Source organism: Humulus lupulus, chromosome 2 (assembly GCF_963169125.1).
Source record: "Humulus lupulus chromosome 2, drHumLupu1.1, whole genome shotgun sequence".
Classification (NCBI taxonomy): domain Eukaryota; kingdom Viridiplantae; phylum Streptophyta; class Magnoliopsida; order Rosales; family Cannabaceae; genus Humulus; species Humulus lupulus.
In genome coordinates, this window is record NC_084794.1 from 265,948,189 (window position 1) to 265,960,097 (window position 11,909).

The 11,909-nt window shown below is 32.9% G+C and overlaps 2 protein-coding genes across 3 annotated transcripts; one reads left to right on the plus strand and one right to left on the minus strand.

The window, feature by feature from the left end:
* The first annotated feature begins 380 nt into the window (after nt 1-380).
* On the plus strand, nt 381-1,636 carry LOC133819364 (uncharacterized). The gene is made up of 3 exons (XM_062252588.1): nt 381-1,029; nt 1,179-1,297; nt 1,399-1,636. Exons 1-3 carry the CDS (start codon nt 474-476, stop codon nt 1,414-1,416), a joined length of 693 nt encoding a protein of 230 aa, XP_062108572.1. The 5' UTR covers nt 381-473; the 3' UTR covers nt 1,417-1,636.
* Nucleotides 1,637-2,501: 865 nt separating this feature from the next.
* LOC133819365 (lipase-like) lies at nt 2,502-6,995 on the minus strand. Of its 2 annotated transcripts, XM_062252590.1 has the most exons (12): nt 6,776-6,995; nt 6,600-6,669; nt 6,034-6,113; nt 5,487-5,552; nt 5,290-5,337; nt 5,088-5,155; nt 4,217-4,289; nt 3,973-4,134; nt 3,664-3,858; nt 3,300-3,388; nt 2,849-3,075; nt 2,502-2,745 (listed from the first exon to the last, which is right to left on the minus strand). In XM_062252590.1, exons 2-11 carry the CDS (start codon nt 6,664-6,666, stop codon nt 2,862-2,864), a joined length of 1,062 nt encoding a protein of 353 aa, XP_062108574.1. In that variant the 5' UTR covers nt 6,667-6,669; nt 6,776-6,995; the 3' UTR covers nt 2,502-2,745; nt 2,849-2,861. The 2 variants fall into 2 exon arrangements, with proteins under 2 accessions (XP_062108574.1, XP_062108573.1); XM_062252589.1 differs by having other exon boundaries at nt 2,502-3,075.
* Nucleotides 6,996-11,909: the final 4,914 nt, after the last annotated feature.

Consider the following 11,909-nt stretch of genomic DNA (forward strand, 5'->3'; position numbering starts at 1 on the left):
ATCTGATTGCTAACCTTTAATTATATGAATACAAATATCTACAAAACATAATGAAATGCTTCTTAAATATAAATAAATAAATTCAGTGCATTTGCGTATGTATATGACAGCCTGACAGCATTTACTTACTATTGCCTAAAAATACACCCTTATATTGATGATAGCTTGACTGAATTAATAATCCCCAAAAAAGGGATAAAAACGGTTTCTTTAATTAGCAGTCATAGGACAGCCAAAGAACACAACGTATCCATCCATATGCATGAATGCATGCAAAAAGCCATCGCAATGGCCAGCTCCAAACACACAAAGATTATCCCTAGGCCTATGGTATGGTACTATATAACCCCAACAACACAAGAAATTTATTCCAACATTAATATTGTATAATTAATATATAGTTTCATCTTTCTCTCCCAATAATATTTATTTACAAAGGGAGAGAGTTATTCTTCTTCATCATCATATTCAAAATGGGTTGTGGGGAATCAAAACATGACGTCGCAACAGGAAACACCATCCTCCACCGCAAGAAATCTGATAATAGTATCACGGCCAAGTGCAGCAGCAGCGCCAAAGACATAGAAACCGTTCACGAAAACCCGCCTAATGCAGCTGCTGATCAAGTTAGCCAGAGCGCCGTTAAGGGCGGCGATTCTGAGGAGGCCATGAAGGAAGAGGAGGAGAATGATGTTTTGCTAAGAGATGATGATGAGAAGAATAAGAAAGAAAAGATTAATGATGATGATGATGTTGTGGTAGTTGGAAGAGAGGTAGGGAGAGATTCTCCAAATCGTTTCTTCTCTTCAAGGAAAGATGAGGAATTGGGGATTGATATGATCATTTCCGAAGGACAGTCTGGCAAATCTGAGTACAATACTCCTCGCCATGGAGCTGGGGCTGAACTTAACAAAGATGCTTCAGTTTTGGGTCCTGATCATCATGATGATCAGGATAGGGATCATGCTAATAATCAAGATCTTAAAGCAGCTGTAGTAGTTACACAAGCTGCTGATGAGAAAGAAAATGGTTTGTATATATTCAAACATATAGAATTTGAAAATCTTCTTTGTTTTATGGTTAACCGTTATTATATATATGTTTGAATATGTTTTGGACTTGACTCAGATTAATTATTAGGCCATAAAAATGACTTATATGTGTGTGTGAATGTACAGCAAAGGCTGTCAATGTGGAGGAGAATTTGGTGAAAGAAGAAGTGGAAGCGACCAAGGTGGAAGAAAAAGATTTGAAGATTGCTGAAGAAGTGAAGAGCACTAATCAGAACGATGAGGAGGTATAGTATTTTAGTTTAATAATTTTTATTATTTTTTGGTGGAGCCATTATTATTTTTTTAAGAAGAAATTAATTAAAAAAAAAGGTTTCGGTTTTTACAGAAGCGTGTGGTTGGTTGACGAAAAAGGAATTGAAGACAACATGAAGAGGACAATACTATTTAGGATATTGGCAAAGAAAAATATGCAAGGATTTTTTTTAATGTTACTTTTGTTCTTCTGTATGTTAAATGTTGATGTTGTTTTTATAAGTGGTCTTGTTGAAAATGCTTGTTAAAATTTTGTGCTTATAGTGCTGCGCTACCAATGAATATCATCAAGTAGTATTGTTATCCATATTTGGTAACTCTTTGTGTGCCCCAGACTTGACCATTTAATTGTTTTGCCCGTTTGCTATATATAATGATTTGAGGCAACACTAAAATCAATTTTCATAATAAAATTTTAAAAATCACTATAATCAAAATGAAATCAAATTTTTTCAAATTGCATACAATCAATAAGTAATTACTTCACTCGAGAAAATGCCAAGTCCCCAACAACATCAAAAGGGGAACGTTGAACGAAGAGACTTTCTTTTCTTTTCTAAGTCATTTATATCTATATAGATATACATTAGTAGGAATAGGGATTGAACTCGAGACCTAAGTGGTATCACTTCTCTGCCACCCTCAATCCAGACCCAAAAATAATCAGTCTAGATTATCCAGACCTATCTCTACTTGTTTGACAAAATGAAAATGTGGAATTTGCTCTACTAGAATTTATATATTTTGTATTATATAATAATGATCCTTTGTGAAGGGTTAATTTTTCTAAAAAAGAAATGCCAAAATGAAAATGCAGAATGTAGAATTTGTTCTATTAGGCATTCACAGTCTAATCAATTATATTTGTAGTTGAAATTCTTCAATCGGCTTATCTGATAATATTGATGTACTTTAAATTTTATTTTTGTATCTCTGGATGAAAATTTTCTAATGAAAGTTATTTAACTAAATAAATCCTTCACATCTCAAACTTGACAAAACTATGTGTCATTAAGATGAAATAACTCAATCATATGTATTAGAACCTGATGACTTCATCTAATAGATGGCCATATTATATTTGTTTAAGCTTCTAATTTACAACACTCGAACATTTCATCCATGTCGTGCAAGTTTTGAGCTTTGTAATTGTCATTATTAAAAGAGAAGAGCATGTGTGAAACAAGAGTAATTACCCCATGTCCTTGTTATAACAAACTCACATGTCATAACAAACAATTAATTATTTACAATTTATATACGTTGCATTACAAACATTGAATTTAATCGTCAATAGTACCAGCAGTCACTGTTCATACCGTTCCCCAAGTGGCATAACAAAGATGTACAAACACGATTATATATACAAATTCCCTTCAGTCCCCTCAAACCTATCAGTCAGTTTCATCAACCATGGCTTCTGAAAAACTCAAAAGAAATCATGATTAGATGACAAGGAGATAAAACCATAACTGACCTCTCAGGAGTCTCAGGCTATCAGAAGAGAGAAATGGTTCGCGAACCAGATCATAAACTTCAAACATGGTTGCCCCCAGCATCTGACAGTGTATTTAGTTTGATCACAGGAGTCGCAGGATCTCTGGACAGAACAAAATTTCCTTCAACATCTGTTCTGCTGTAGTCTATCAAACCATGATCCATCACAATTCTACACGATCGAAATGCCGAGCCCTTTAAATCAACACCAAAATAATTCACATGGTCTATGATGCTGTTCCCGCTCACTGACCTGTACAAGTTCCCAAGAAGTTGAAGCATCTTCTCAGATAAAATTGTCATTGTAAACTTCTATTCTAGTTTGGTATTTTTACTCGAGCAATTCCTAATATTAGAAGATGTGAAGATGTTGGATATAAGTTGAAACTTGAGAATCTGAATTAGAAACCATTAGGGAAATTTTGTGGAATCTATCAACTGCCATTAATAGAAGAAAAAAAAAGTAAAAAAGATTACCTGCTACAGGTTGGATCTTCCCCTGAACTATCACAAACTTTCTCAACTGTATAAATAAGACTTTCCAATCCAATGTTATGAAGCCATACCTAATAATAAACACAATTAAACACGTCACTAAACAAAAGAATACTATTTCTGGCCTAGAAGGGAAGAGCTTTCACATCATAATAATAAAAAGGCTGTTGTTGATGTCAGCACTAGAGTGATGCATAAATACTAGACATATTTTCTATAATGTCATAAATATAAGTAAAATATACACATTAGAGAATCTAAATCTAGGCTACCAAGATCTAGTTCACCGACTAACCACCATGCTGCAGTGCACACACAAACTTTACTTCTCCAGACAGACCATTACCTCTGTTGGAAAGTGGTGGTAGGTTTTCTGGGGGAAATAATAATAGTATGGAGGCAAATGAGGCACAATATCATGTCCATTTGTTACTCGTATTGTGTTTGGTAAAAGTTTGCTGTAGTATGTTGCAAAAACTGCATTCCCAATGCGAGGTTGTCCAAATGTTACCACCTGGACATTCTGAGCTTTACAATTGACCTGATAATAAATAAAGTCACTCATCAGAAAATTAGCATAAACCTAAAAGTTCCAGATGAACAAAAATGCTGCAAATAAGCTCTAATGGTTGTAGAAATAGATAATTCATCATACTATTAGATCGAGTCCACAGAAGGCAGCCATGGCTCCTCCCATCGAATGCCCAGTTGCAATAATGTTAATATCTCCATAGTAATCCTGCGCTCTTTTAACGGCATTTAGGATTGCAGGGCGTATGCTTGTATTGTGGTAAGCATGATAAAATCCATGGTGTACCTAGAACAATGAGGTTATGAATTAATACACCATTAAGCCCGGGAAAAACTTCAAAACATGAGAAATTTCCTGTAAACCACACCATTGCATCAGGCATGCCGGGGTAATCAATATCAAGCTGTTTCCAAAATAAGTCTTCAATCCAATTCTGTATGCTGTCATACAGTCAACCAATAAATCAAACACGACCTAAGAAGAGATTTGAACCAAACTTATAAAAAATATTTACTAATTTTAATACATATCATTTTTCTATTAAATCTCATGAGAAATCAAGCTCTCTATGCATTCATTAAAGACAACAGAACCAAAATAATCCTTACTACCATTATATTCAAAAGGTAAACAACATGCTACCAACATAAGACCATCTCCAATGCATGTGCCAAATACAGTACTAAATTTGATACAAAAAGTAAGCAAATATATATTTATGACATCATTTTAGTATTGTGCTCCAATGCACAATTCTATTTAAAATGTTATTCGAAATTAAAAAAAATATCAACACTGCTCAATTAAATGTTTATTGAATCATTAATTTTAAATAAATAACTAAAAAAGTTAAAGAATCCAACTTAATAATAATTAAAATTATGTATTCAAAATATATTTTAATGGCAGGATAGTAATTTTAAAAAAAAAAACATTCATTCATTGTTGTGCTAAATTTGGCAAAAGTTTTAAGAGAGGATTGGAAATTTTTATTTTTCAAATGCTACAATTATATATAGCATTGCAACACAGATTTAGCACTGCAATGGAGATGCTCTAACAAGCAACAACCCATCATTTCTAATCTACGATCCCTAAAATTCTATTTTCATTATTGTTGTTAACTGTATTCCTTGTATGTAACAGATATCAGTATGTCTCCCTTAATGCAGCAAATTAGCTCAAAGGTGTAGCTCAGCAGAAATGTCATTTGTATTTACAGCATTATAAAATTCTACCTGTTCTCCTGAGTTCCTCTGAATGCAATTATGACAGAGTTAAGATCTTCTGCCACTCCAACAAACGCCTGTCGAAGTTAGTCATAACAAATATCAGAGCATGAAGTGAGACTGTCAGTATATTTCTAACAGATAGAAGAACTCTAAACCAGGAAAGCCTTCTTATCAAAAGAAACAAAAAGGTAAGTCAACGATAACACACCTGTAAGCAGTTCTGGATGTCAACAACTAGTTCAATCATTTGAAATCCCTGTTTTCATTGGAATGACGATTAGACAAACAAATTTGGAATACGACATGATGTGGTACCCTCTTCAAGCTAAGGAAGAGTGAAGTATTAATCTTACACTTCACAAGCTTACATATATGTAAACGAACAATTATTATAAATTCAAGTACCTCAGTTACCCCATCACATCTTGCGCAAGTCCAAGAAAAAAGCTCTGTCAGATCAGAAACGTACACCTGTAAGAGCAAAAGCATCTTCTGAGTCATTCAAATCTGATAGAATTGATGAAAGTGCTAAATCAAACTAAAAAATTCAAATTAAATATCAAGCACGCATAGTTTGGCTTAAATCCAGAAACTAAACCAACATGATTTATCACATTTTGAGTTTTGACTCGTGTCTTGTACCACTAGAAGCTTATAAAAATACTTGGTTACTCATTCGAGCAGCCCATCAATGGAGTAGACCTAGCCAAGATAAATGACATGATAATTCAAAACCAGCAAAAAGGAAATGGCTGCGACAGACACCTAATTTCTATGTCACTTGAAACAACTTTAAAAAATCTCCTTGGCGCTGCTTCTATCCACGTCAAGTACACATAATATATAAAAGGTGAAGGTAGGGAGTGCATATTTAAGGACACTCAATTTGGAAACTAAATCCCCCTTATACATTTGAAACAGTTAACGGAAAGAAAGAAGAACAAAAAGTTACCGCAGAAGCATAATGCACTAATATAGTAGTAAGGGTATGATTATAGGCTGGAGTATGATGCGTACGCTTGCCCTTGAATCCTGCAATTCGAACATAAAACCTCTGTTACAAAGCATATACACGAATTGCAACAAACTAAAAAAGTAAGCTAAACCAGTATAGAACAAAAATTACTCGAGGAACCCATAATGGGTATAATTTTTTTGTAAAACAGTCCAAAAGTAAAAAAGCAATCAGATGAAGCAAAACCTAACTATTTTCTCCACCTACCCAACAATATCAAAATAACCGATTTCAAATTCGACAAATATTACTATATATACCAATAATCTAAACCCAACTTTCCGAAAATCCCTAATAAATAAGTCCAAATGAAAATGAAATTCCACAGGAAAATGCAGAATCATAAAAGCAATCACAAGCCATGAGAGTAATCCATATAGAAGTCAGAAAACATTGTTCAGCAAACTAAAAACTATATTATACATATATATAAGCACTGATTAAATAGCCTCATATATCGTTAAAGAAAAATAAATACTGGTGAAATTCTATGCAAAAATTACCTCTTCCTTCTGAAAAAACAAATAAACATGTAAATATCACCAATATAAGCCATCTACTTCTTGCCATACTCTGCTCCACCAACAAAAACAAAAATTCAGTCAACGAAAAACCTAATTCATAAAAATAGGGCTAAATTAGCAATAAATGACACCGAAAATAAGACATATAACAATACCAAGATGACCCAAATTGCTCGATGACTCCAGAGCTACTTCGAATTCTTCCCTGTACGACCTCGTTTTGACAGAGTTTAGGGTCCGATTGCTGAGCTCGGTGAGTCGATAATGAAGAATCGGATGAGAAAAAATAATGATTGAATAAATATGAAAGAAGACGACGAGGGAGGAGAGGAAAAGCTACAAGTATAGAGATGGGCATAGAAGATATAGATTAGAGAAACTGAGACGTAAACGTTAATAGGCAAATATAATAGTCGTTCGGTTGTTCTGAATTGACGAAATTGCCCTGGATATTGTTAGTATTAAATATTATTTGTTTGTTGTATGTGGGTATTTTTGGGAAAGTTGTTGTTATTCCTGACGTGTCGGGTTATCACGTGCTGAGGTGGAGCATTTATTTGGAATAAGATTATATCGGTCCCACTTTTGGTTGTTTTTCTTTTTGAGATGAAGTCTATTTCCTACCCAATTCCTTTTTCACTTTTTTTTATAATAATATAAAAATAATTTAAATAAATAAGTAAATCCTCTTATTTAAATTCTTCAAAAGACATCATAAACATTATCTACATTTTTTTGGGGTCAAGTATATGCTTATGAAGAATATGCTTGTTTGTTAAGTGTTACAAAAAAATAAAACATCACAAAAATTTTAAATAAATTTGTTTTACTCATATAAACTTTTTTTTAATCTCTAGTGACAATATAAAGTTATAAGACATCTTATTATTTTATTATTTTAAATTTGTTGAGGTCCTTTGGTACTTGTTAAGGAGCCTCCACGGCAAGGACATGTTTTGTTTCTTCTAGTCCGTATAGATCATTTTAGATCGTTAAATAGTTTGGGAAATTTCATTATTTATGCATAATAGTATATATAATTACTAAATAATACCAGCACTAATTAATTTTTTAAATTTGTGCTAAACTTTCACCAAGTACCAAAAATACTTCTCTCATTTTTTTCCATCCAAATTTTTTCCCACACAAACTCTCTACTCTCTCACACTCTCTCTATCTACTTGAGACTCTCAATCCCCGAAACCAAAACTCAAACCGAAGGAAACCCCAAAAAGCAAAGGGAACCTGTCGATCTCACCCTCTCTCTTTCTCTTCTCCGAAGTCAGCCACCCAGAACTGTTGTCGAACCTGTCGAGCCAACGACGACAACAAAGCTCAAAACCCACGGTGTCGAACCCGTCAATCGAACCCATATTCTCATTAAGGTAAATTCTTGAACCCTCGTGATTATTGTTGTTGTTTTTATCCCTTTGAGTCTGGTGGTGTGGAATGGGTATGGCAGTTCTTAGGTCTGGGTTTTTCTGTGGTTTTTTCTGGGTTTGAACCAGTAGCTCGATAGGTTCGATGAAGGTTCGATAGAAGCTCGATGTTATCTATGGTAATATATGAAACTAGCTCGATAGGCTCGATTATGGTTCGATAATAGGCTCGATAGGGTAGTTTGAATGGTTCGATGGTGGATCGGTAGGAGCTCGATGGATCTGTGGTATTAGATTAAAAGGGCTCGATAGGTTCGATAATGGTTCGACAGTAGGCTCAATGGATCTGTGGTATTAGATTAAAAGGGCTCGATAAGTTCGATAATGGTTCGATATTAGGCTTAATGGTTATTTATGTAGATAGATTTTGCTTAGCTCGATAGGCTCGACACTGGCTCGATAGTCTCTATAGATTTAGGTTGTTGATATTGCTCGATAAGCTCAATAGTTTCTCGATAGTTGCTTGATAGGGTATGTTGCTTCTCGATTATAGCTCGATAGAGCTCGATGACAACTTATTTAAGTTTTTTGATGAAATTTTTTTGATTATGTTTAACATTCTGTTTTCTTAGCAATTTTTTTGCATGTGTTGTTGCATATGCCTAAGTTGCTTGTTCCGTTCAGTGATCACTTTCCTAGTCGAGTGACATATTAGGGTAGTAGCACTTTAAATCACATTAAGTCTAGGTTTATGGAGCTCGGCTGCTTGAAAGGGATAAGGAATCCCCTTTCAAGCAGTTCTTTTTGGCTTCAGAGTTTAATTTCTCCGGAGTCTTGGTGCATCAACTGCTGTTGAGGAAAATCGCCAGCAACAACGAAGATGAGGTGCATTTCTTCTTAGGGTCGAAGTCTTGTAGATTCGACATGGGAGAGTTTTCCCTGGTGACAGGGTTGAACTTCAGAACCTTCCCGTCACTAGAAGAGTTGGAAGAGCGTAATCTCAGCGACCGGTTGATAAAGGAGTATTTCAACGTTGCTGAGAAATTAAAGCTCTCACAGGTAGACTATGCTTTCAAGACTTGTACTATTGTGGAAGATGTGTACAAGCTTGGTCTATGTTTGTCGGTTGAGGGGGTTCTGAATGCCATTGAGGGCAAGTTGCACATACGGCGAGATATTCTAAATATTGTTGAGGACGTAGAGTACTTCTTCAGCTATCCATGGGGGAAGTACTCTTATAGGAGGCTATTGCAATCTTGTAAGAATGACATGGTGAAGCAAAAGGTCAACTATGACAACAAGAATGATGCCAAGGTGCAGCAAGAGTCCAAGTATAGTATGTATGGTTATGCCCCGGCCTTACAATACTAGGCTGATGGACCCAAAATGGGTATGTTTTAAAAATTTACACTCGCAAGCGCACGAATCGTATATGGAATATAGTGTTCGTGTAAGCACGAGATCGAACCCAAAGGAGTTGTCTAAAATAAAAAAGAAAACTATTTTAAATCAAAATTAATAAATTCTAACCTAGCTTCAAAAATTGATGAGGTTTAATGTTATGAATAAAAAATAAAAGATTTAAAATAAAGCTATTTAAGAGAATGAAAATAACTCAATAAGGATTTTAAAATAAGTGGTAAAAGGAAAGATTATTAAGATACTAGAATCTACAAAATGTAAGTTTAATAATATTTATTAGTATATTGATTCCCAAGTTTTAGTGATAGTTAAAATAAGTCAACTATCATTTTCTAAATAGATTTATAATTTTAAGCACAAATTACTTCTAGAAAGATAAGATTTTTCTTCACTTTTCAAAAATTATAATTTCAAAGTATTTAATGTGAATCAACCTAATAAAACAACAAAAAATCAAATAACATTATTTATAAGGCAAAACATAATATTTTTGTTCTAAGCATGGATGTGTACAATTTAATGACACATCTTACACAAAGAATATTATGTTTTTGCAAAATGAAGAACAAAGTGCATATAATCTAACAATCCAAAATATGAGATATTAAAGATGAAAGACATATATGAAGAAGAAAAATCCATAAACTTTGTTGCATTACAAGGGAAATCAACATACAACATAAATATTATCTAGTTACAAGTTGCTTCATCATGATCTTAATAATCTTATGAAAAAAATTAGAAGCACATAACTAGAATAAAAATTACAAAATAAATAAAATACATACTTAAAAATGCTCTTGAAAAAACTAAAAATAGAAGAGAGAATGGTAGAGAGAAAATGGGAGAAAAGAATATGGTAACTAAAAATTAAGCACCCCAAATGGTCTTGAAATTCCATATTTATAGCCAAAATGATATTATTAAAATAATCAATTTAAATTAATTAAATTGATTAGATTAATTAAATAAAATAAATATGGTATGTAGAGGTAAATTATAGGGTGTAATGATGATGTTATAGTGAAAATATGTAGAAAAATTGATAAAAAGTTGGCATTTTGGACATAGGAGACACTTAGGAAATTTATAGGCTCAAGAAGGAAAATTGCATGCTGGTAGTGGGCTAGCAGGCGGTTGGGTTTGCTGAAGGGAGAAGTGAGGCAAACGGGCCAGGGGAAGGTGGCAGGCTCGTTGGACAGCTGAAGAGGAATTCGGGCCTGGCAAGTGGTGCACGGGCTGGCTGGCTAAGAAGTTGGCAGCTGGGTGCACGTGAGCTGGAAGAAGAAATTGCTGGCTGGGAGCTTCGGTGTTGGATTATGGAGGAGCAGCTGAGTTTGGCTGGATGAGTATGGGCCTCGGTTGGTGAAGCTGAAAATTGAGTGGGTCGAATGGGGCCTGGGCCCATTGGGAGCTACTGGCTTGGAGAGTTGGGCCGAGTGAGGTGGTTTTGCACTTGGAAAAATGCCACATTTTCCTATCTTTTTAAGCTTTTATCATTTTTTTCCAAACACAAAAAATGTCATAATTTCCCTACAAAATAAATATAAAATATTTCCAACTATAAAATAAATCAAGTTAATTATTTGAAAATATTAATTATAACTTAATTTATATTTAACATTTAAATTCAATAATACAATATTTTTTTTTACCTCAAACTAACAATAATAATTCAACTAATTAACTAAAACTTTTTTACAACAAAATAATTATAAAATCACACAAAAATATAGAAAATCAAAATAAATTTAATAAATTTAAAATTACCTAAAAACTTAATAAATCAATTAAAAACTCAAGAACTAAGCAACAATTATCACATGAAAAGTGGTAAAATAATTCTATTTTGTAGAATTATCACACCCCCAAACTAAATATTTTGATAGTCCTCAAGCAAAAGAAAAATTAAAACACACATTTTTTTTATTGGTGATATAAAAAGGATTTTCTCAAAAATTGCACAATGAAAATAATTCTAAAAAATTATTATGAATAAAAGTTAAGCTTATGTAATTAATTAAATTATCAATTTTGCTTTAAAAAATAGGTTTTCATTAAAATTATTTTTCACTTAAACTTATAGGAAATAAGAGTGTTCTTGTTATGAAAAATATAATTTTTGTTACAAGCAAAATTGACCCTATAATTAAAAACAAAGCTTAAAAATTATTCATATTTTTAAAAGAACTAAACTCAAACTCAATTAAGATTTTTATCATTGAAAATAAAAAATATCACAATTTATTTTTTATTTTTTAACAAGACAACAATATATATATATATTTTTACAAAACAACACAAAAATTAATAAAGTTTTTTTTCAAACAAACATAAATAAAAAAAAATTAACACAAAACATAATAAAAAAAAACAACGCAAAACATAAACACAATAAATCATACTCTCCTTAATGATAATAACCATATAAACTCGATACCCCCAAACTTAATTTAAGCATTGTCCTCAATGTGTCAAAATATAAATA